The sequence below is a fragment of the Lucilia sericata genome, unplaced genomic scaffold, assembly GCF_015586225.1.
Source record: "Lucilia sericata isolate MDLA Ls3-8-SP2 unplaced genomic scaffold, ASM1558622v1 Contig000161F_arrow, whole genome shotgun sequence".
Lineage (NCBI taxonomy): Eukaryota > Metazoa > Arthropoda > Insecta > Diptera > Calliphoridae > Lucilia > Lucilia sericata.
Genome location: NW_023994191.1, coordinates 162,920 through 190,213, shown reverse-complemented (window position 1 = coordinate 190,213; position 27,294 = coordinate 162,920). Strand labels below are relative to the sequence as shown.

The following is a 27,294-nucleotide window of genomic DNA, read 5'->3' as shown; positions in this document are numbered from 1 at the left end:
GACCGCTATTAGTGCCGAACTATTATGGATACTTTTGCAGCAATAATTGTGAAGCTTAACGACTATATAAAGGTAAAACAAAATAATTATATAACAAATATAATTTTAAATTATTACACTAGCCAAAGACTAGTGCTAAATGGAAAATTTAAAGCGGCAAATTCAAAAGACATCCTCCATTGTATCGGTGCAATAGATGGGAAACATATACATATGTTTACAGAAAACAAGTGATAGTGGAAAATGTTTACTTAATTTTATAAAAATCATTGGCACGATTTTACTAATGGAAATTGCAAATGCCAAGTACGATTTACTGTTTGTTGATATGGATACATATGGAAGGTCTGGGGATGTAAAGTTGACCAAAACTAAGTTTTTTTTCTAAATTAGATAAAAAATAGGGTAATTTACGGAGCCCGACAATTTGCCGAATGCAAATATAAAAGCTCTGTTTGTATTAGTAGGCGACAGTGCTATTACACTTAAGGAAAATTTAATGAAGCCCTATCAATTGCAAACTTTAGACCCACAAGAAATTATTTTGGTGTTGGTAAACTGTTTCACACTATTGCATCAATTTATCTCCGAAAAATTAGCAACCTGCTATCTTTAATTTTTTTTTTTTAATAATTGCCCAGAATATCTTCTAAAAGACAACAACTATCTTTAAACTTCTAATTTAAATTCTCAATTCGAAGAAAATATCAAAGAAAGCTTTTTTTGAAATACTTTTAAAGAATATTTCAATTCCTCCAACGTAACTTGCAATTTATTCCCTTTTACCATGATTCCGAACGAATTATTAGAATTTATTTGCACATTTTTTATGTTCAAATGTAAAATGGGAAGATGGTCCATATTTCCAAAGAAAATCTCTCAAATCTAATTTAAATTCTGAACTCGAGATTTTAGTGCATTTAAAACAATATATATTAAGCTATGAAATTCGATTTTTTTTACAGATACCTGAAAATTAAATGTAATGGAAGTTGGCAATTTCCTCATTGCCTTGGAGCAATATATGGGCGCAATTTACATGAAGACTTTTCAGACGTCTGTTTTTTCCAATTCTCTTTTGAGAATCTTCCAAAAAATCATGAACATTTATACGGTGATTTTTTACATGCAACTATGCATGTCTTTTTTTGATGTTTAATTGTATAATCCTTTTTAATTACTTATTCGTAATAAAAATAAAATGAAATTTTTAACATAAAAACCATTTAATTTGATTTAAAAAAATTTAATTACACGCTATAGTATTTTTTTAATGCAAATTTTAATGTTTTCATGTAAAAAAAGACATAATTATTTTTTTACATGAGCATAATATCAACAGTACGAATGAGTTTAAAGAGGAATGTCAAAAACAATCATGAAAATCCCAAATCATGTTTGTTTTCTTACCCCCCATTCTTCTCTACCCCGCTCACCACCAATCATCGACAAACATGAAAACAGACGTCTGGGCAAACATGAAAAAAAATCATCGTGTAAATTGGGTGATGGAAAACACGTCAATATACTAAAACCCACCAATAATGCTGATTACTTTCTTAAATATATGTAAACACTTCCTTCACATGATAAACTTCTAATGATCGACCTTGGTACAAATATCTATTAATTGAAACATTTTATTCTAAATTAATTGAAAAAAATGTAAAATATTAATCTATGGTTAAAAGATTTAATTCTGAAAACATGTATGTATAATAAACAACAAGCAATTGCAGAATACTACTATGAACTTGAGGCGTATAATATATTGACTTTCTGAAATGGCTATTAAGTAAGTTTGTTCTTTTAATATAAATTTTTTAATTTAATTGCAGGAAATATTTTCAAAAAAAAAAAAAAAAAAAAAACAATTATAAAAAATTATTATTAAATTATAGGTTTTCTGTCAATGTCATTCAAATTCGCACTTTCTATGTAAATAGAAATGTAAAAATATGACGTTAAACTACTTTATATTAAATATAAGAAATTAATTATAAATCGTGTATCATCACAGAAACCCATTCGGTCGATAGTGGAATTGTTACATAGTAAAAATATTAATTAAATCTTAACAAAATTATAATTACATTGCCCCAAGTCGTTATTAATATAGCTTGTTGTGGCGTTACATTTATCAAACGAATTTTCACCAACTACTCTAGCTCGTCAAATCCTATATTTATATTCAGTATTTTTAAATGATGAATCTCCATGACGTCCTGGACAAGGATATTTTACATTTTTTTCTTTTAATTTCCAATAAAATGTTTCAATTAATAGATATTTGTACCAACGTCGATCATTAAAAGTTTATTGTGTGAAGGAAGTGTTTATGTTTAAGAAAGTAATCAGCATTATCGGTGGGTTTTAGTATATTGACGTGTTTTCCATATATTGCTCCAAGGCAATGAGGAAATTGTCAACGGTCGTAAAATTTGTTGCTATGGAACTTCCATTACTTTTTATTTTCAGGTATCTGTAAACAAAATTCGAATTTCATAGCTTAATGAATGTAAATTGTTTTAAATGCACTAAAATCTCGAGTTCAGAATTTAAATTAATGTTAAAGGATTTTGTTTGGAAATTCGGACCATTTCACATTTCAATATACAAAATGTGCAAATAAATTTTAATAATTCATTCGGAATCATGGTAAAGGGAATAAATTGCAACTTATGTTGGAGGTAAGGCATCAGCACCATTGAAATATTCTTTAAAAATATTTCGAAAATAGCTTTCTTTGAAATTTTCTTCGAATTGAGAATTAAAATTAGAAGTTAAGGGATAGTTGTTGTGTTTCAGAAGACATATTGGGCATTAACAAAATTAAAGATAACAGAATGTAATTTTATTCGGAGACAGTTTACCAAAACCATAGTAATTTCTTGTTTGTCTAAAGTTTGCAAATTATAGGGCTTCATTAAAATTTCCTTAAGTGGAATGGCACTGTCGCCTACTAATACAAACAGAGCTTTTATATTATTTTTATTCGGTAAATTGTTGGGCTCCGTAAATTACCATACTTTTTTAATCAAATTTAGAAAAAGCTTCGTTTTTGCAACTTTCCAGCATTCCCAGCCCTTCCATATGTACCCATTACAACAAAAAGGAACTCATAATTGGCGTTTGCAATTTCCATTAAAAAATCAAGTTGTTTTTATTTTTATAAATTAAGTAAAAATTTCAACTATCATTTGGTTTCTTCAATTATATATGTTTCCCATCTATACACCGATACAATGGGGGATGTTCTAAAGTCTATTTGTATAGCTTTCTAGCATCTCCAGGCCTACCATTTGTACCCACACCAACAAATAGGAACTCATAATTGGCGTTTGCAAAGTCGTTAAGCTGCACAAATATTGCTGTAAATCGAGCCGTTTGTATAAATTTTCAAAAAATCTTAAAAGCATAAAATATGAATTTTTCTAATTGAATTAATTTGAAAATATTATTTGTTTTCGCCTATTCGCTCTATGAATAATTTTGAATTTTCTAACATAACATGCATTGTCATCACCTTGTATACATCGTCAGCAGAAATGCAAAACAAACGATCATAGAAAGAATTGTCTAAAAGCTTTCTCCTCAGGTCAAATGCTGCTCCATTAGTTTTCGGAGTGCCCTGCTCACAAACACGTGCAATTCTAAATATCGCTCCGCCATTTTATACAATGAATTCTATTGAGTTTTTACTTCTTGATTAAAGCGTAATGGTTGCAATCCACTTGCATTTTGTTGATCCCTTTAATTAGTGTTGGATGTCTTGCTTAAAGGAAATATTTTTATTTAATTTTGTTGACTACTGTTTTTAGTTCTGAAAAAAACTTATTCGTACCCATTTAGAAGAACAGGTCATACACTGGCGAGCAAATGTGAGTGCATGTTTGTAATTTGTGCACTTTTGGAAAAAACATTCTACTGCTACCGGGCAATTAAAATCAAAAGAAGACCGGAAGTTAATTTGAATATTCGAAAACGTAGAGGGTAATAAAGATATTTAAATGATACTTTGCTTAGAGCCGGTTCACACTGAGGAATTTATGTTGCGCAATTTTTAGATTTTACATAGAAAGTTGCTCAGTGTGAACCGGTACTTAGCCTTGATGAAAAATTTCGAAAACAAACAAAACTAAATATGTTCAGTAGTGGTCAAAACATACGGAACTAATATTATATTCTATTTCTATTTCAATATTTGTTTCAAATAAAACAGTTTCAGTTAATTTTTTTTAGTTAATTTGTTAATTAATTTAGGAATTAATAGGCTAATTTATTTGGGTTAGTAAGCAAATTATGTTACAAAATTAAGTATTGAAAATATTTGCAACTTTTTGAAATATTTAACGAAAGAATAAGAAATTAAATGTTTTGTTGTCGAGCATCTTTTCGGCATGGAGTCAATAAGCTTATGCAGGTATTGTTATGCAATTCCAGTTCCACAAAAAGGTCATCTCCATTTCGGAAAACTTTGTTACCTATGCTACGTTTTACAGCCATCCACATGTTCTCAATCGGGTTGAGATTAGGAGACTGAGTTGGTTGAATTGAAATGACTAATTTATGAGTTAGTGCCAGTGCACACAGGGAAACTTTTGATTTTTGTGTGTGAAAGAAAGAGAAAGAAATATCAAACATCTCTTTCTCTCACACACAAAATCAAAAGTTTCCCAAAAAAAGTACGCCGCTGTTCTCAAAACATATTTGCTACACTGGTCATCAATTAAAATGTATGTTAAATGAAAGTAACATAACTGAAATATACCTATGATATCTGCACGTTCAAAGCGATTGAGATCCAAAAAATTTTCAATTAGCTTCTCCATTTTATAGACCAGATTAGATACTAGATTATACAGACAATACTATAGACCCGACTAGACTTTAGGCTGGATTATAGAATGTACAAAACTAAGGACTGTAATGGAGACGTACACTATAGTCTGGACTACAGACAGTATAGACTACCGACTCGACTTTAGGCTATAATGCAGAAAGGGGGACTATAGGATAGGCTTAAAGCGTTTTCTGCTTAGTTTTTAATAAAATTGTAATTCAGTTTTTTTTTTATAAAAAGGTAAATATTAAGTTTATTTGATCTTTTTAGAATATCAGATTTTTGTTTATAAATATTTGTTTTTGGTTGTTCTTTTAAGGCACTTAAATAGAGAGTATTACACATAATAAAACTTAAACTAATCTCATTACAAAATAGGCGTTTTATGACAACACAATTGAGAAAAAAAACTTATGTAAAAGTAGTTAAACAAATTAAAAAAATAATAAAAGCTATAAATAATTAAGTAAATTTTTGGCACACAGTTTGTTTAAATTTTATGTTTTTTTTGGTAAAATTACAACTAAAATTCTAAATTATAAAACGAGTATACTCGTAAGTATTTAGTAAGTATAAAAAAATCTCGTAAAAACTTCTTAATCTTTGGTTCTATTTTTAGTCATATTGAGTATTATATTATTGATTTTTTTTGGTTTGATTTATTAAAGTAGTCAATCTTTTTCACTGGTATCATCTGATATAATGGGATCTGCAGAAATTGTTGCTGCTGCTTTAGCCTCAGATGGTGTAGCATTACCATTGCAGATTTTGATGGGTTTCTCCACAACTTCGATTTTATCGTTAGTAGGTGGATTGTTATTGTGTGTGCATTTGTGTTGCACCAAAGCTTCTATGGCGACCACGGTTCTTTCTAGCAAACTAACCAGTCTCTCTTCTCGAGCATCCATACGTCTTAGTAGTTCCTCATCACGTTTTTCACGTCTCTTCAAATATTCGATCAATTCATAGTTCGTACTATCACCATCGGTTGAGGTTGATAATTTACGTTTTAGTTTGGGCGAACCATCACCACTACTGCATTCGGACAGATTATCGGTGTCGACTATAACATCGGGATGTAAGATATTATGATCCATATTATTTGAGTAGTAGTTTTGTGATCTAGATTATAAGAAGATATATAAGTTTTTCTGGTATTAAACTTTAGTGTAAACACTTACCCATTATAATTTGTTTGCATTAGTTGTATATCATCGGGATTAAATTCACCATCCGACATTGGTTCCGATCTGGAAGAATTAGAATAACTGGCATTATTAAAATTGTAATAACATTTCGCTTAACTCAAAGACACTTACTTCATGGAGACATTATTATTGTCACTGGTCTGTAGATTAAGAGCACCATTGCAGTCTTTTTCGTATTCTTGAGCTAGAGACTCTTTAAGTTCATTCGTATTGACCGCCGTCACACCATTGACATGGGCCTGTAGTAAATTATGGGCAGCAGCTGCTGCAGCGGCGGCGGCAGCAGCAGCATTATCTGATAAATCATCTGGTATTTCGTGTATTCCCTCCTTATGCGATGTTTGTAGAGGGAGAGGTGATGAGTCATCATAGACCCCATCGGGACCATTTGTGTTACTGGTATCGTTACCCAGTTGAGCCTCAACAAAATGATTGGGTAGAAAACGCTCCAATTTACAATTACTATTTGAATCATTGGAATGCACTGCGGCTAAACTTTGCAATAAATTGTGTTGAGCCACCACAGCAGCTTGTGTCTGTTTATCCAGTAGTGCTCCGAACTCAGCTGCCTGTCGCCTTCTATGATAGTATGACAATTCATTTTGATTTTTAGCTATTAAAGCCATGCGCTTGCTATTCGAACCCCAACATTCTCCTCTCTGTTCTTCAATCTCTTTGAAGAGAAACATATAGGGCCAATTACGTCGTACATGTCGTTCGGGATTCTTTTTCAATTGCGTGTAAATCTTTTTGAGATTTTCATAACGATTGCAACACTGTTTGGCCGATCTTTTGCGTGCACTATAACGATTGAGGACTTCGGCTACCATTTCCCAAACACTGGCATGATTTTTACGATTCGATTGAAATGCACTTTGTATTCGTTCGGATTTGACAATATTTAGCAGGGCTATGGATTCGGGTACATTGAAATAACTTTCTGGGGTGCGAGGTGCCCGATGATGATGATAGACACTGGTGGGGGTTCGTGTTTCCTAAAATGATAGAGATAAACAAATTTAAAATATATATATAGATAGATAGATAGATAGATAGATAGATAGATAGATAGATAGATAGATAGATAGATAGATAGATAGATAGATAGATAGATAGATAGATAGATAGATAGATAGATAGATAGATAGATAGATAGATAGATAGATAGATAGATAGATAGATAGATAGATAGATAGATAGATAGATAGATAGATAGATAGATAGATAGATAGATAGATAGATAGATAGATAGATAGATAGATAGATAGATAGATAGATAGATAGATAGATAGATAGATAGATAGATAGATAAGATAGATAGATAGATAGATAGATAGATAGATATAGGCTTAGAGGAATATAAATAAGATCTAAACTTTTTAAAACTATTTTTTATTAGATAAAACCCCTGTTTTGGTGGATATTAGATCTGATCGAATTTCTACCTTTAAAATAATTATATTTTTGAGAAAATTATTAGAACATTAAACAAACTTTCGATTTGTTTAGATTAAGTCCAAATATACACAAAGCATGTTCCGAAAAAACAAATTTGCTTCAATTATCCTTTTTTAAATTAACTGATTACCATGAAATTTTATGGCATTATTATAAATTTAAATATCTAGCAAAAATATATTGTATAAGAAATATTTTTAAAAATAATTACACATTTACAATTCCCACAAGTAACATTAAATTCATTCACAGTAAATCCCCCGCCAGAGAAATACAATAATGTGCGGAAAGTGGAGAAAGAAATGAAAACCTCAGTCAAGTTTTATGTAAATGAATAAACAATAAAACAGTAACAACAACAGTGGCAAAAAATCCATTTGAGACCTTATGATTATAATACAATATTGGCTGACTGACTGGCTACTTGGTAATAAAAATTTACGAGTTTTATGATGACTCGTGCAGATGATGAAGTCTGTGTGTATGTGTGTGTAAGAGAGAATATTTGTGTACTTTTTTTTTCTAAGTACAAATGTTCTATTTTATACCATTATTCTAAATAATACGAATGTTTAAATATCGAAATAATCTATATCTAAGCACATGTGTAAATTAGGGTAGGTTTTTGTCGGATAATTTCGGAAATGTAGAACAAAATGTGTCACTTTTATATTATTATATTAGACCAACTCTAATTTCTGCTGCAATCATTTGGTGGACTTCTTTGGATCAAAAGTTTAATATAAAACTCTGCAGAGAGTGGCTTGGGTATAAGTCAACCAAAGCTCTGGAATAGTAACATGATATTCTTCCTATTGTTGGTACAACCGAACATCTACTATCTTTAAACAAAGTGATTGAAGCCAGAATTTGTCAGAAACTTTGAGGCACTGATTTAAGATCGAATATCATGGAAAAGCGGATCTTTAGAGCTATGTACATACATGGTTCCAAACTGGGAGTAGAATTAGGTCATTGGACTTTGATCAACCGCTAATAATGGTTAACGAACGAGGAACCTGATAAAGTTAATCTGACGATTGCGAAACCGTAATAATAAAACGGTTGGTAGAACCACAAAGATCCTATAGGGTGGCCCTAACCAGAGGGGAACGAGAAGCGGACAGTGGATGAAGAACGTGCGAAGATAATAGTGAAACTCTGCAGCACTTTCTCTGTCAGGCTTTCATCGAAATTAGATCTAAATATCCTGGGAGTGATGTTATTCTAGATATTACATTGCCCAGGAAAACTGATCAGATAATTTTTAGGAGCTGGAAATCCACTTTGAAACCCCAGAAACCGAAATATATTAACGTTTACCTAATCACAACATCAGCTTCCAGACATATGTATATCCGTACACTGAAGGAATGTGTAAACTGGACTTAATTATCACTATAAGGGCTAAATAAAGATAAGGTTGCATCTAAGATCGTATTGAACTGTAAGAGAGACTTAACTCTATACTCTTTAGAGGTAAGCTTGGATCATCCGTTAATAATCGTTAACGAACGAGTGAATGTACTTAATATATAGGGAAGGGAAATCGAGAATGTTAACCTGACCATTGCGAACCGGTCTTTGTGCGTATAACAAAGATCCTATAGGATGACCCTAACCAGAGATGGGCAAGAATCCTTTCAGAGTGTATGAGTGGACACACGAACAATACAATATTGGACAAACGGATGAAGAGTGTGCGAAAACGTTCGTGAAACACTTTCGTTATCAGGCTTACGTTGAAATTAGATCTAATTATCTTGGGAATGATGTTTAGGAAACTGAGTTTCTGAACATAGGACACTTTCGTCTTTTGGCTTTCGTTGAAATTAGGAAACTGAGTTTCCTAACTATAATAACTTCCTTGGGCACTCCTTGAGGATTTTCCCACCATTTCCATGCAAAGGTAAGCAACCTTAGGATCTGATACCTCTTAAAAGTATCCCTCATCGATTTGGGACATCTTGTAAATCCTGTATTCTCCGAGAAAACGAATGTGATATCGGACTGGTACCAAGACATCTTAGTCCGAGCAATCAAGATACAAGAGTGTCAAATTCTTTAAAATTTGTAGTACTCATTTCAGCTGTCACCTATTCACCAGTCAGGTTTAATATCGCGGCCAAAAGAATAGCTTTTGCGAAACGGTTATGTCCAAGGAGGCATTCGTTGGTACGTAATTTAAACTTCTCGAATGTCATGAAACTCATATAAACCCCACAAATTGTCGTCTCGACCTTATTAGAGTTAAGTGCATTGATTAAGCAAATGCCAAGGGTCTCCACAACGGAGTGTTGAGCTTATAGAGCGTTCATGACAAAACGTACCTTCTTTTCACTAAAAAAGTGAACTACTGTACACATCCATAGGTTTAAGAAAAAATCACTTTCTTGTGAAAGCACTACGTTTCCGGGTAAGCTTCGACTCTAAAAATATGACAAGATATTCGTCTTGCATCGAGAGCCAAGTTCAAATCTTATACATTAATTTTGGGATTTGTGATAAAACTTTAGATTATATTAACCCTTTTATGATCTCAGAACCAAAAAGTACCCAAAAAGCTAGTTTTCCAAATATAGGTCCATACTAAAATACATATTTAAAAAGTTTTACTCAAAAAAAGAAAAATCACCCTAATATACACACATACACCCATATCTAAATGTAGTGGTAGTGATGGATGTTGGTACTGGTAGTAGTAGCAGTCATTCAGTCAGTAAAGCTATAAAATATTGTAGAAAATGTATATATTTATATAATAAAAATGTATGCCTATTGGCCACCATTCAATGGTTGTACACCGAGCACAAGCACAGTTATATTTATAGACAATAAGCAGAATTATACAAAAAACCGCCAGCAAAAGAAAAACAATAATAAATATGTATTACAAAAACAATGAAAACGCTGTTGAATTGTTTAAAAGATTTTCTTAAAAAAAAAACAAAACAAATTAAGATGATGATGTCGTTCTTAGTTGTTGATGATGATGTTGCAGACGAAGACGATATGTGAACCGTTTTAAGTCAAGGTAAACGTTGTATTTTAAAGTTTAAAGGAGTTAAGAAATTGGAATAAATAATCTCAAAATCTTTCTCAAAACTTTAGTATGGCTTCAATTATTTACATACGTATAATTTCATTTAAGCCCTATTTGCTATAGTGTTTTATAAATATGACACATACATATGAATCCATTCTTTTAAATATCATGTTTACAAAATATTTGTGTATTGTATACATATGTATGTATGATTGTACACATTTTCGTAAATAAATCACAGTTTATTTTACAAGACAAAGTATTGAAATAAAGGAAAAATGTTGTTGTCTTTGCCAGTAATTTAGGACTCGTGGACTTACTAAAATGTTCCATTTAATCGGAACAAATGTGGAAATTTTACCGTGCAATTTGAATTTTAAAACAAATATCTAAATGAGACAACCCGGGTCTGTTGACCTTGGAAAACTCAGAAACGGAAATGTTCTATTGTTAATCTAATCACAACTCTAGCTTCTAGTCGAAAGTCCGTGCTGTGGCGCCACCTGAATTTAACATACACACATAGTATTTTTCGATAGCTAGACAGCAATTAATTGACAATGTTTAATGTAAGTCCGCAATGGATAGATGCTATCTGTACCTCTAGTCTGCCGAGATTATAAGTTGGTGGATTCAAATATATCCTCGGCCTTTCGTTGGAATGATTTGTTCTGTGAGTCTTAAATTCTGTTCCCAAGGTAACTGGTAGCCCACAGGGCAATGTTTCGGACCTTGTCTTTTTGTCTATTTCACGGTGGTCTTCTTCATCCACTGGATAGACTAGAGACGGTCTACCACGCGCCCCTGATTCCTTCTATGAAGAACTCGGGTGGCAAGTTTTGTACATGGCTGAGCCGGTCCATGTACAAGCACTTAGCTGAAGTACACGAGCTATCTAATCTCTTGCCATAGTAGCCCCGTTGCGGAATGACAGGCAGCATGGGATCAATCCCAATGCAAACCCCGACAAGGAAAAAGCAATCACTGGTCTAAAGTCAATAGAAGGGCAGAGTACCCCAACATCAGTTGACATGAATCTTCCAGTATACCGGAAGGTGACCACCCTTATGATGTCATGAAAGATTCCATTATTTAAAATGCAATCCCCATCAACAGAGCAGTCTTTCCCCATCGTTCACCAATTACATCAGTTCTATTCTCAGGTCATAAAGAACGATCTACATAATGACAGACAACTACCAAGTGTCATCCTGAGAATTCACCAACCTATACTGACGCCCTACTACGCGAAGAGTAAGAGATACTCAACGGGTTCCGGAATCCAGCACAAGTCACATTACCCAGTGACATCTGTTGAGATGGCAACAGCACCGTAGAGAGAATCCATACATATTTGGCATTTGGATATATCAGTCCTTAAACCAACATTCTCTCCCCGCGGATTTGGGTATAAACTACAGCCGCTACGTGAATCCCGAAGGAACCTCTGCCAATTGACCGGTCAGGACTAGGTCCTGTGGGCAACCGGCAACCCGTAGTTCCAGATTATATGGTACTTTGGTTAGAGCCCATGTCAAATCATTCCAAGGAAAGGCCGAGGATTCATTTGATCATCATCAGTTTATTGTCCCGGCAGACTAGAGGTTTTGTTAGCAACTCTACACCCCTTGATTGCAATACACCAAGATGGAGTTTTTCATCATAATAGCTCGAGTACTTGAGCAAAGTGCTTGGCATAGACCGGCAGACTTAAAGTGGTGGTAAAAATACCGCCGTGAATTTGGGGAACACGGCAGGTGTTCACATGAAACACTTCGACTTCTTGTAAGGAAATCAGAACTAAATACTTTTCTAGTGGTAGACTTTGCATCATAATTACATCAGTCGACTAACAATTAATATTTAGTTACAATCATGAGTGGGAGAATCCCACCACATTTGAAATAATGAGAAGGTGGGTGGTGGCATCACCCTATGAGGTGAGCCATACATAAGGAGACAAGAAGGACAGAGAAACGTTGGAAATCATTACCAAGTTTTTGTCGAAAATAGTTGCAATAATCATGGGAACAACATATAACCCAGACCGAAGAGGACAGTGTAACGCTGGAAATTATTCCCTATAATTCGAAAGCATTCGAAAATATATCCAATAATCATGTTAACTATGTATAGCCCAGATCAAAGAGGACAAAAAATGCTTTCCAAGAAAATATGTAGTTCCCAAAATCATGAGAACAATGTTATAACCCGGAACTAAGAAGACAATGAAACGCTTGAAAACATTCTCTATCATTACCAAGCTTTCATCGAAAATAGTTTCAAAAATCATGAGAATGAGGTTATAACCCGGATCGAAGAAGACAATGAAACGCTTGAAAACATTCCCTATCATTACCAAGCTTTTGCCATTGCATAAACCAGACCGAAGAGGACAGTGAAATTTTGGAAAACATTCTCTATCAAAACCAAGCATTCGATCAAGATTTACAGACAGCGATTTTTTTAAGGCGAACATTATAAGCTTTTAAATATTTGAAAAAATCTAACTAGAAAGACCTTTCTTTTGATATACATTTGAGTGTCCCGAAGAAAAACCTCGGAACTCGAACTGAGTTATTCCCTATTCAAAATACTGAAAATCAGTTGATCTTGGGGAATTATATGCAAGGCCCAACAAACTTTTACCTCAGCGATTAGAGTATACTTTTCTAAAGAAATCCTAAGATTAAGATATATATCTCAAAATAGGTACAAGATATAACAGGGGTTAAACCTTTATATAGAAGACAATGGATTCAGCTTTCAGACAACATAACAATAAAATGTCTTATGAATAAGAAGAGGTCACTTCGCACGATTATAACGTCTAGATTATGGCAAAAACGGGGCTTTTTGCAAACTTAATGATAAGATATCTCGAAACCCTAAGTTAACGAAGAAATAGGGACAATATTGGGTTCATGGTAGATCAGTTATTTGAAAATTAAATTTTAGTTTCCGGGTTTTGACTTTTTTTAAATCGTGTCGACCCGTGTTATTTCATTGAAATAAAAGTTCTTTTGGAATTTAGTCTTAAACTAAGATTTTGTTTTCTCTTAACTTAAACTTACCATTTTCAAAGATGTCGATGATGAACGATCATCGATCGTTGCACAAATTTGTGTATTTTGCATTCGTATTGATGTGATTTTAGTCTCGTGGTTAACGGGTTTTCAATGTTGAGCAATAGTTTAGATTAGATGTGATTGGTTATCAATTTCAATATTTCAAAAGTTAAATCCTGGTCTTGATAATATTATTAGACTCTGCTGGTAATCGTACATTTGAAGCTGCTCTATGCGTTGTTGTTTTTGTTGCTTTATTATTGTTATTTTAGTCGTTTACTGTTTAACGGTTGATATACTATTTGCTTGTTGACTGACTGACGATGATTAAAACGGTGACCCGTCGATGATGATGATGATAATAATAATGATGTTTATGACAATGTTAATAATGATATGGCGGTTTAAACAACGTTGTCAACTAGAATAATACAGAAAGAAAAAAAAATCGTTTATAAAAACAACAAGAATAATAAATAAATAACAAATAAAAAAAAAGAAAAGAATCTATTAATATTTAGAAGTTAACCTTTTAGCCTCTTTACTGTACATTTTTTATTTTTTTCGAAATAATTATACGAAAAAAAGACGACTTTTAATAGGAAAAAACCCATAACATTCTCTTCAAATACACAACAACAGTATGGTTTGAACACCGCTTAGTAGTAGTAAAAATAATAACAACAACAATGATATTAATTAAAATAATAGGGGTATTCACAGTTATAGGCAAAAATTAAACCTGATTTACATATAAAAATAATTAAAAAAATACCTTTTGATTATAAAAAAAAATTTGGAAAATTTTTTCCAAATTAAGCAAAATTTTTATTTCTCTGCTTAATAATTTTATACATGAATACCCCTAATATTCTTAACTTTTGTGCGATTTTTCAAATAAAACCTTAACGTACTTAAGTAACAAAATTCTTTTTCATGGTAAAAAAAATTTATATTAAAAAAGTATTTTAAATAAATACTAAACTAACTAATTCATAGTTTCAACTCAATAACATTTAATTAATTAAATACATACTTTGGAATCTAACATTATAAATATAAATTCGAGAACGTTATGTGCAATAATCAATTGTAATGCATTTTAACAGTTCGTTTCACGGGTCATATTCAAATTTAATTCTCATAAATATTCAACACTTAAAATCAAGTTAAATCGTATGTCTAGTAATATGTCTATTTAGCTATATATGTATATAAATAATATATACTTTTAAATGTACACATCTGAAACGTTTTAATTTCAAAATGTTGCCTAAAAGTCGTTACGACTAAAATTTTAAATAGAATTACGTAAAGTTGTTGATTGCTGTAGGGTTTTTTCTTCGATTTATTTGGTTTTTTTCTTTAATATATAATTTAAAATATAATATATTTACCAAGTTCTTTATATAAATAATAGTTTTCTTTAAATAACAACTATTTATAACATTTTAATGACAGTAATGTTTGAATGAATTGGTAAATCATATTAATCATACGTTACGTATAACCATAAGTAATATCTACCTATATATATAATACTAGCTATACCCAGTGTGTTTTGCTACCCTAAAACCATTATAAAATTCCACTTTAGTTTCCCCAGATATACGAAGACGCCCAATTTTCAACAAATTTTCACATGGACTCCAAATAGTTTCCCAGATATACGAACTTTGGCATTAAATTTCCTAAATTTCCTACCACCTACTGCTAGTTAGTTTGAAAGGAGGATGCATATATATCAAATCCGAAGAAATACACCTAGGCCTCTATCGGGCCTGTTGTGCGCTCCTTAACCAGTGCCTCAGGTGGGAATCGAACCCACCACCTTCGGTCTACCAGACTAAAACACTAACCACTAACCTACCGGAGACCACCTACTGCTAGTCCGGCAATTTCATATGGATGTTAAAGTTTTTCTTTCAATGTTTGAAGATTTTAGCTCTAATATTTTCCTAGATAAACGAATTTTTGTATTTAATTCATTTGGGAGGTTCCAAACCCCCTAATGAAAGTACGTCCATTTTCAAACACAATTCCTAGTCTGCCCATTTTGTTCCCAATTGTAGTGTAGGGGAATAGTAGGCACGAAATGGCGCCTTAGTCTCAATATGACACACTGGCTTTATAAAAGCAACATGAGAGCAATAATCCGATGGACTTCGTTGGATACATGTTGTTGACAAAGCTCTTGAAACGTAGCGGGTTATTCCCCCAATTGAAACATATGTACATACATAAGATATGAAAAGATACTTGAAGTCTATCGGCTCTTATCTATAGACAAATTGACAAAATACCGGTAAAAGGACACATCATCAATGTATACTGGAGACATTGGAAGACATGTTCGAACGCATATTAGATACAGAATTTGTGGGGAACTTTGAGGCACTGACCCCAGAAAGAATGTCATGGTTAAGCGTTATATTACAACGAATACCCGTAGGCATCAGTTGTTCTAAATTGGGAAACTAGATGGGCCTGGGAATCTACATTGAATAGCCAAAAACTGAAATATTCTAGCGTCTACCTAATTACAACTCTAAATTCCAAGCAGAAGTCCGTGCAGTAACTAAATACATATGTATGTATATGAACTGGACAAGGAAACAGCAGAGGTTAAAAACAAGACTGTTTTAGACTGTAAGAGAACCTTAACCGAAAACTCTTTCAGAAGTAAACTTTGCATCGTATGAGTACCAGTCCACTAGGGAATAGTCGGCAATGAAAGAGCGAATAAACTTGCTATAAAGGGAATGGAACTTGAGGAATTTATGCTGACAAATGCAAAAACGTTCGAAGCAAAAAAGGGCTAAAGTAAAAACATGGGAGAGAAAAGCTTATACGGTCACATGAAATAATTAAACTGTGGATAGAAGCACAAAGATCCAATGGGGTGACCCTAACTATAGCAGGACGAGTAGCCTCCTGCGCCTCTATTCTGAGTGAACACAGAAGATTAGAGGCACAAAATTGTCCTAATGGATTCAGACGAATGTAGAGCATGTGGAGAAGACAAAGAAATTCCGGAAAACTTTCTTTGTCACTGTCAGGAGTTCGTCAAAATTTGATCCAAATATCTTAGGAGAGGATTGAAAAATTCAAACGAACTTCGTCGAAGAAACTGAGTTTCTTAACATCGAACGATTATATCTTCTTAGAGCACTACACAGGCTTGAAAGCGTTCTTTGATTATTTCTTTGGATCTGATGTAGTATATTTCCTTTATTTCAAGCTAACCTATTAATTTAAACAACTTCTAAAGTAAATATAAATTACGAAAATGTGAAAGTAAAGCTCATACGGCCACTTGGGACAATTAAAGCGTTGATAGAACCCCAAAGATCCCATATGGTGACACTATCGAGAGCAGGACGAGAAGCTTCTTTAGAATGTTCATGTCAGAGATTAGTATAACGGTACGTATTCTAAGTGAACACACAGTATTAGGGGCACAACTATTCAAAATTGGACGAACGAATATAGAATATGAGGAGAGATCAGAGAAACTCAGGAACACTATTTTCCATTGCCAGGATTTTGTCAAAATTATATCGAAATATATTGGGAGCGATATTACTATATTACAGATGTTACTTAGCTTAGGAAAACTGATTGAACAATTTTAACGTACTACGTAAGGAAACTTATTCTAAACATCTGACGAGCACTTTATGAGATTTTTCAAGATTTGTTTCTGCTAATCCTTGCACCGGAGTATTTTGACTATTCTGCAAATGTTTACGGAGAATCACTTGAGATCCACTTCTTCTCGATGAACATGTTCGATACCCTTGACAGTAGATGCTTTTGTTCATCGTCTCCCGGCTATATCGATGGTTTAAATTTTATCACGAAACCCCGAGCAGGCATTAGACAAGCTGATAAACAAACCCCGAACCGTTTTCAACGGTCAATGTAGGTAGAAGTGATCTCTTCTCTTGTTGTTGTTTTGGCCTTCTTATCTTTTATAGAACCAGTTGTAATCGTTTATAGTTGTCATCAAAGAGGGGGACATTTTTGAGGTTTCTTGAAAATGAAGACAACATTTGGGCAGAGTCACACTTATGCTACGGTAGGCAACATGATTTTGGGAATTTTACTATATGAGAATTTCATTTTTCTCACACATTGTTGATCAGACCATTTTAAGATCTAATAATCGGACTTCCGTTATCTTAAACTTCAATAGTCTTAAAATTTAATGGAAAAGTCCAAAATTTTATTCTAAAATTGTGTAGCCGATATGTCAGGGATTAATAATAACTGTTTTAATTCAAATATTAATTAACATCAAAAGTTATTAAAATTAAACAAAATTGTGTCAACTAGATTAATACTTGATACTTGTTGGTATTCAAATGTAATAAATATTTTCAAAATTTTTTTTTAACATACAATGTTAGTACTTACATCTGTACTGAGTGCATTTTTTACTTTACATACATATTTAAACCTTATGGATTGTTATCATACATACAACTTATATACATACATAAATGCATGTGTATTTAGGTTTGTACTAACTTCACTCGAAGATATTGATCTTATACAATTTGGAATGAAATCTTCTTCCTGTGGTACCAAAAAAGAGTCAACGAAAATAATACTACAGAACTTGTAGAACATAGTAAATGCATCTTAAAATAGTATATATTCACAGAAATACAGACATGCATACATACATTCATATTTACACATGTTTGCTGGTACCCTGCAGTTTATAGTGCCTGTCTCAAACTATTTCCTTATTATTTAGAATTATATATGGAATATGTAATTAATATGTACATATGTTTTGGGTTCTAAGTAGAGGAAATCTATCTATCCTATTGATCTATCTAGCTATCATCTATCTATCATCTATCTATCTATCTACTATCTATCTATCTATCTACTATCTATCTATCTATCTATCTATCTATCTATTATCTATCTATCTATCTATCAGCCATCCTACTATCTATCTATCTAATCTATCTATCTATCTATCTATCTATCTATCTATCTATCTATCTATCTATCTATCTATCTATCTACTATCTATCTATCTATCTATCTATCTATCTATCTATCTATCTATCTATCTATCTATCTATCTATCTATCTATCTATCTATCTATCTATCTATCTATCTATCTATCTATCTATCTATCTAGCTATCTATCTATCTATCTATCTATCTATCTATCTATCTATCTATCTATCTATCTATCTATCTATCTATCTATCTATCTATCTATCTATCTATCTATCTATCTATCTATCTATCTATCTATCTATCTATCTATCTATCTATCTATCTATCTATCTATCTATCTATCTATCTATCTATCTATCTATCTATCTATCTATCTATCTATCTATCTATCTATCTATCTATCTATCTATCTATCTATCTATCTATCTATCTATCTATCTATCTATCTATCTATCTATCTATCTATCTATCTATCTATCTATCTATCTATCTATCTATCTATCTATCTATCTATCTATCTATCTATCTATCTATCTATCTATCCTCCCTATCCCTATCTATCCGGACTCCCTTTAAAACTACTAGGTATTTGTCTTAATCATTTGTGTTTTGTTTCTGTAACTAATTCTATTTAGTATGTGTGCTTGTATGTTTGTTCGTATCTGCTCATATGTGGATACATTTCTTTTTGTGACACTTTTATTTCGTTTTTATTATACTATTTGTTGTTGTTGCTGTTGTTACATTTTCTTAGCTACTTGGATAGAAGAGTAATAACAAACAAATATCATCTACAGTATGGTAATAATGCATTATTTATAAGATGCACAGTAGACGCTCAAAAAAAATTCACACTCATTTAACTATACATACATACACACATATAAATGTATTAATCGTATGCATATAAGTAAATTTGTTTATTAGGGTGACGTTAGTGGATCGCTATATTTTGTTTCTATATGTTGTACTAGTTTAACGCACAAAATATTGCTCGTGTCAAATTTCGGCATTCTTATTTAGCTTACTCCATTATTATGGGGGTGGTATTATTGGGCACCCACCATAAATTATACCGCAGTTGTAATTTGGTACACGTATCATTTTTGGACCAATGACGGACTTGTTGTCGATCCATTATTTTACCAAGCCCGCATCCATTTAGAGTTTATAACAAGCTCGACTATGCGTTCAAAATACTAGGTATTTGATTTTAATTAAGAATAGTTGGGGAAAATTTTAACCTAAGATTCTACCTTTAGAACTATATATAGTAGATATCCAAACAAAATTTCTCAATTTTAGAAACTTTTATAGAAAATTTTGTCCCCCCTAAGACCTTTTATTTAAGTTTTAATCATGCTTTCAACAGATACATAGATATGCGGATATAAACTCAGTTGATGGCGTAATACTTCTTAGGGGAAAGGATCAAACTTTTATAGAATAGCTTAACTGAGAGGTCTCATCTCAAACCGATGAAGACTTAAATCTTTTCATAAGAAAGACGAACTTCTATTGAACCCAGTTTTTTGAGAATATAGCATATAGAATAGGATCGATTAGGCACATCGGTGCTGGTCGCTATGTATGAGAACCATAAGCACGAAATGGAGCCATAGTACTACTAGGACACATAAAGCATACAATCGTGATAAGACGAATTCTAACATAGTCATCAATAATCTGGTGGACTTTTTTATAAAATGGTACTATGAGCAGTACGTGAATCCAAGCTCTAGAAACATTCCTTAATATTTCCCCAATCGCAACATATGTAATATTTAAGGGGCCACTTGCAGCCAAAGCTGAAAGCTAATTAGTCACCTCATCAATGAATACTGGACATATATATATGATCAAATACCAAGACAAAAATTGTCGGATATTATGAGATCTAATGTTCCATTTGATCTTAACTAATAACCGTAGGAATCGGTTACTATATGGACTACTCTAAAGGAGATAGAACGAAATTGTGGGTTTTGTATTGAAAACTCCGAAGCCGTAATATATTGTCGTCTTGTAGATCGCAACATTGATAAACTCTGTATCACACCAGATCACTTAGACATTATTTATAACGAATGAGCTAATTTACTCGCTAGTAAGTGCAGGGCACTTGAAGGAGTTAACCTGGTAAATGTGAAACCATTCAAGTCAACGAGACCGGATTTAAAAGCATGGGCAAGAGTATCACACACAACCACATAGAATAATGGAACTGTGGGAAAACCCATAAAGATCTTATAAGGGAAAGTCAAACCAAAGTAGAAGGAGAGGTCTCCCTTGTGGAAGCAAGGTCTCCCCATTGACGAATAGAGCAACAATGACATATTTGATCCAAATTAGATCCAGCGGTTTTGTACGTAAAAGGGTTAAGGGTGCCTTACTTACAAAAAGCGCACAACTCCAGGCCTTGGTAGCGGCTTAGGCGTATACAGATCTCTATGATGTGATCTCCTCTTCAACTTAACCTAACAAATAGGCGGATAATGGCGATACTCATTACTTCAATTGTTGCTACTATATATTTGAATCGGATATGGTTCTGCACTGGTACTATTAATGTTACTTTAGAAAAATCGGTTACATTTCTAGGAAGAAGACCTAAATTTTTAAGATGGAGATGTGCTAGGTAATAGAGTGAGAAACTAATCTACATAATTAGATTTAATTTGAAAATCGGATTTGGAAAAGTGCTATGTTTAACAAGATCAGCTTGAAAAGGCGGGAATGTATTCTAGATCAAACTTCTTTCAAATTTGAAAAAGATTAAAGATCTCATTATTTGTTTATGATCACTTTTTTTGTGAGAAACTATACTAGAAGCAGTGAAGCAGCGGCACTGATTCATACTGCTGCCAAATTAGTAACATCTTTTTTTCATATAGAAGATCGCTTGGCATATGTAGGTATTTCTCTTAGCACTCTCACAATTCGTCACACAGATCTATAATAATGACAGAGATGTTATGTTCATAAATTGGTGGCCACCTAATAGAATGCATATTCATACCCTACAAACATTTTCTATTGCGGAAGTTACCCGTATGAAACTTCCAAACGTGCTAAAAGCTCGCCAGCGATGTTGCGGAAGTATAAGAATTCTTGTCACCAGTCGGGAAGAACTGATGCCGAGCTGGGGAACGTCTAAGAGTAACGTGGAATATTCTTCTGGAAGACCCGCAGAAGAAACTTCTAGATGACTCTTGGAAGTAAGGTATTGCCAAAGACTCTTCTAGATGTAACTAGGAAGTCACTTTTTGAAGTAACTACTTAGTATCATCTAGAAGTGTTCATATCTTATCTTCTAGAAGATGAGTTTTCTCATCATCTAGAAGATGAGTATTCTCTTCTTCTAGAAGATGAGTATTCTCTTCTTCTAGAAGATGAGTATTCTCGTCTTCTAGAAGATGAGTTTTCTCTTCTTCTATTTGTATACTCACCAAAATAAAATCTATAAAAATAAATCTAAATAAAATGAAATTTTATAGTTTTTATTGAAATAATTGAAATAAAAATAGTATAAAAAATAACAGATTTAACAACTAATCGCAAAAAGTAATATATGTACATTAGACCGAAACAAAATTAAAAAAAAAACAAACAAAAATTAAAAAAAAAAAATAATTCCAAAATACATTTTTTTTAATTTGGTCCAGCTCACGAACGGTCATCGCTAGACTTAAAATATTTTGGGAATTATCATAAAACAAAGCAAGGTAAATTTTGAGAGGGGTAACAAAAACACGTTTTTGCTTTCCATACAGAGTGAGTACTAATGTACATATGTATCAAAAATTTGGAATTATTACCTTATAATAAGATAATTTTCAGGAAATCTGTATTAATATTCCAACTGTTGACTGGTATACTTCCAAAAATTGTAAAACGTTGGACTCTAAAATATTTTTGTAGTTCTTCATAAATTTTATGATCAATCCATCAAATTGTAAGAGTTATATTTTGGAACGCATTAATCCTTCAACGAAATAAACAAAAATAATGTTATAATTAATATTGAATATATGTACATACTTTTGTATTTATTGAAATTACCTGTTATATTTTAGGAAGCAATAAAAATGGGATTCTCTTATGATCTATTGATCATTTCCCACCGAAATTTAAACGTTCAGATCCATTTTTTACATTTTCTGCAAATAATCGACATTTTTAATGGAACCGAAATAAGATATACCAGACTTACCAGATCCCTTTTTTATATTTTAATTTGGTTAGAAGTATTTTAATAGGGGGTACAATATTAGCTACTGCTTTCTAAAAAAAAAATAAAATAATTAAAAATTTATTTATTTATTTATTGTTTTGAATCAATAAAAACGTTACCTTTCATGAACATTTTTTAAATAACTTGGAATTAAACCGTCTATAAAGATCTGAAATTACTAAGTCATGGATTATTTTTAAAACTATTTACAGTCATTAACGATAGAAACACCTTAACGACCCTAAACGGGATATTGCTTTTGACACTAATACTGCAATACTATTTTTTGTTTGCTCTCTTCTAATTAAGGAGTTATACACTTTCAAAAACTTAAAAATATTAGTAAAGGCCTATAATTAGAATAATTAAATCCAAAGCTATATGAAAATTAATAAAATTGTATTTAAAAAAGGTGGTTTTAAAAATATTTGATTTTAATATTAAATATCTTATATGGGCAATTTCGTGTCAAGTGAAGTCGAAAAATAATTTATGTATAAAACAGTAGTATTAATTTGAATATAATGATTCCAGCTAGCGTTTAAATACTTAAGTAAAATTTTAATGCATTTTTTTTTGTTACGATAATGAAATACAAATAAAATTTTAGCTCATAGTGATCATACGTAATCTAGAAACAGGACCTAAACGCGCAAATAGTTTAAAAAATATTGGAAGTTAAGTTTTAACTCAAATAAATCTAAATAGGTTAAAAATGCAATATTCATCAAATGAAAGCCGAAACGTACAACTTGAAAAAGTCTTTAAATGCTTATAACTCCTAAACCAATTAATAGAGAGACGAAATTTAATATAAAATCATTTTTAATTAAACATATTAGACTTCGTTTAAAAATAATGAAAATGGAAGCCGTTTAGAGTTGTTAACTTATTCCTAAAATAGTATTTTAATGTAAAATATGACAACTTACTTTTTAATTTTATTTATATAATCCTTGAAGATAATTACTTTTTGGAATATATTTAATAAACTTCACCAATTAACAAAACCTTCTTAAATGTTTTAACATAACACTGTCAAATAGGTTTTTTTATTACTTAAGATTCACAATATATTAATTACACTATTTTTCTATAAATATTATCAATATTATTCAATAACTCATTTAAGTTTTACAATGAATAATTAAAACTGAACATGACTGGACAAAACACAAAACATCACTGAACTTAGCAAAATTTCTGCATTATTTATTTTTATTTTTTCGCGTTCACGCTAAAAAATGGAGTATTTATATTTTTTTGTTTTTGTACTCTTCTTACTATCATCCGGAAGTAACCTAAAAGTATACTTCCAGACGGAAAACTAGAAATCAATGTATTTTGTTTTTGTAAAATGTGTGCTCTCGTCTGACAATCGTACAGAAGTGACTACAATCCACATTTCCAGATGAATAAAATACAACATTAATGTGAACACTCTTCAAACTGTCTTCCAGAAGTGACATAAACATACAAATCAAGAAGATACAAATTAGGAAACAATGTATTTTGTTATTGTAAAATGTGTGTTCTCACCCAACTCTCATTCAGAAGTCACTAAAACGTATACTTCCAGATGAAATAAATTCAACAGTCATGGTTTTTTGTTTAAGCAAAATGGATGCACTCTTCTAACTATAATCCGGAAGTAACTTAAAAGTATATTTCTAGAAGACGAAAATTCGAAATCAATGTATTTTGTTTTTGTAAAATGTGCGTCCTCGTCTGACAATCGTCCAGAAGTGTTTCTGACGTGGCGTCGGGGGTGATGCGCAATAGTTTTGTCTTCTAAATGTTTGAAGGGATATGTACAATAACACCATATGACACACACACACACTCTTTCGGCATGTGAATGTAAAATTTGTACAAGTATGACTGGCTGACGGACTGACTCTGAACGTCGTTGTTGTTATTATATTTCACACTATTACAGTAAAGTGCACATGTGCCAAAATTAACAAAAAAGTAGATGTATAAAACTAAATAAATATTATAAATTAATTATTATTTTGTTGCTAGTATTGTTACTATTTAATTAAATTGTACTTGGTATTTGTATTTAAATCTTTAGTATTAGAAATAAATATGTTAAAAAATTCTTACACTTATTTTGTTGGTTTAAATTTAACAAAATTCCAGGGTATCCAGGTTGCTAGTAATTATTAAGTACTAATTAAGAGCATGTTTTTTTATGGATTTAAAATTTCTTTTTTTGTATTTTAAACAGTTTCAAAAAAAAAAAAAATTGATGATTTAGCTTAATTTATAAAATTTATTTTTTTACAAAACTGTCTGGTATATTGTAATTATTAAGTATTTTTTTTTGTAATAAAATTATATAGAATATATAAAAACGTAGACAAAGATTTTATAGCAGATTATTTTGTACATTGAGACTAGATGTTTGTCATAGATTTAATTTGTAAACAACACTTTTTAACAATTTTTTTTCTTATAATAAATTAATTTTAAGTAATTTTTTTGTGTTTGATTTTGAAAATATTTTAAACGTTACTAAATTTAAATAGCCGATCTTTTTAACGTTATTGCGATTATGAGATTTGTATTTTTTTTTTGTATTTATGTTCTTAAAAAATGTTTAACTAGAAAGAGAGAAGATACGTAACGTAACGATCGTTAGCTCACATATCTATCGACTGTGACTGGCAACGAAATAATCGTTGTCGTCTACCACTACTTTTGCTAGCTACTACTGCTACTCTTCATATTATTGTTATTGCTGTTGTTGTTGTTATTATTGCTTGTGCTAACGAAATATACAACAACAACAACAATAGCAGCAGCAAAGAATGTATATTTCAAAAAATTAACTACAGCAATAAATACAAGAAGAAAAAAAGTGTATCCCAAAAATAACCCCCTGCACATTAAAATAAAAAATTTTTTTCATTTGCTCTCACTTGGCCGTCCGTCCGTCCATCTGTACACCCAACCAAGCAACCAACTTACGATCCGTATGTCTGTTGCTCATTTCAGTTCTATTCTATTCTATACAGTTTTTGTGTATGGTGTTTTCTTTTCTGAAACATTTTTCTTTTCGAATTCAGTTTGTTTCAATATTTCTTTTCGTATTTGTTTTTATTTATATTTTTCCTTCTGTTTTCAGTATATTATGAACGTACATCGGTTTACGAACGTTGTTGAGTGTTGTGTTTTAAAAATAGTATTACAAACTTTTATTTCAGAACCATACTGAGTGTGTGTGTTTGTTCTTGTTGTTGTTGTTATTAAAAGAGTATACTATACTTATACCAACCATATCATTCATTTCTATATATTAAAATACAAATTTAAAAACAATACACACAAAATAAAATCAAACCAAACCATACCGATGATCGTTGATCGTTAAAAAATAACAACAGCGAAACCAACAAAAAAAAGCACATTAAGAAGAAGCAAACATTCTCATACTTATGCATTAAATAAGAACATTAATTACTCTCGCCGTTAATCGGCATTGTTGCCACATAAAAGGGTGTTAGTAGTTGGGATTTAGATTTTAATGCGATCAGTTTAATTGGCCAAGTTGTAGCTTTCGTTTCTTCAAATTCGAAAACATATACTTTGATCCTGCTGATCTGAATATTTGTTTTTAAAGATCGATAGAAAGATTATGTCCAAAAAATTTAAAAACTTCATTTAAATCTATGAGAAAAATCCTCATCTCGATCATTCTGTTTTCACGGTGCAAGAACAGTCACAGTTATCTTATAGTAAATATGCAAAACCGCAGTGTATTTGAAATGATAGTAAATTTAACTAATATCAAAGAATTAAATCTTCAGAAAACCCCCTCGGAAAACATTAAAGTGGAACATATTCCCTTAGAATGGATTAACATTGCACCTGGAAACATAACCGCTACAAACATATGCTTATCTCGATCACTCTGTTCTACAGAGCACGATCATTCACCCTTATCATAGCAAATATCCAGCTTCCAAATATAAAGAGTCAGTAAGTAACGATCCTCAGAAAATACTCCTGTAAAACATTCCTGTGGAACATTCTCTCTTAGAGCGAATTTACATTGAGTCTGGAGATGGACAACTGACATAAGATCAGATTTTTGATGCAGACTCTGAACAGCTATGAAATCCATTAATATAGGTACTGTGAAGTTAAATCAGAGACAAGATCATAACTCAGAAGTTCTGACCGTGGAAATGTAAGCTTAACATCGTGCAATTTGCGAATATTTTCAGAATGTTAATATCGCAAAACGTCAGTGTGAAAAGGGATTGTTTTTGTTTTCAAGAACATCTTCACAATGTCCGTAAACATTCGTCTAAGTTTTAGATGTATTATCGCCCAATAAGACTTAAGTTTTAGATTGTCTTCCACAATTCCAATATTTGAGTCCATCAGAGAAGCGTCGAGTTGGAATTCGCATAAGCTGAAGAGTAACGAATTTGTTCAA

General features: G+C 31.8%; 1 protein-coding gene across 2 annotated transcripts; it reads right to left on the bottom strand.

Moving 5' to 3' along the window:
- Positions 1-5,077: 5,077 nt before the first annotated feature.
- Positions 5,078-25,523, bottom strand: LOC119601426. 2 transcript variants are annotated; one of them, XM_037952360.1, is made up of 5 exons: positions 24,954-25,523; positions 13,630-14,044; positions 6,163-7,046; positions 6,025-6,111; positions 5,078-5,965 (listed from the first exon to the last, which is right to left on the bottom strand). In XM_037952360.1, exons 2-5 carry the CDS (start codon positions 13,690-13,692, stop codon positions 5,515-5,517), a joined length of 1,485 nt encoding a protein of 494 aa, XP_037808288.1. In that variant the 5' UTR covers positions 13,693-14,044; positions 24,954-25,523; the 3' UTR covers positions 5,078-5,514. The 2 variants fall into 2 exon arrangements, with proteins under 2 accessions (XP_037808288.1, XP_037808289.1); XM_037952361.1 differs by having other exon boundaries at positions 6,025-6,093; positions 24,954-25,522.
- Between the last annotated feature and the right edge of the window lie 1,771 nt (positions 25,524-27,294).

What these genes read in the sequence shown, in the direction of transcription:
- LOC119601426 (XM_037952360.1), bottom strand. Translation starts at nt 13,692, where the DNA reads ATGCAAAATACACAAATTTGTGCAACGATCGATGATCGTTCATCATCG. An exon ending in CATCGACATCTTTGAAAATG is followed by an intron (nt 7,047 to 13,629) that starts GTAAGTTTAAGT and finishes CTATCATTTTAG; the next exon opens with GAAACACGAACCCCCACCAG. An exon ending in AATAATAATGTCTCCATGAA is followed by an intron (nt 6,112 to 6,162) that starts GTAAGTGTCTTT and finishes TAATAATGCCAG; the next exon opens with TTATTCTAATTCTTCCAGAT.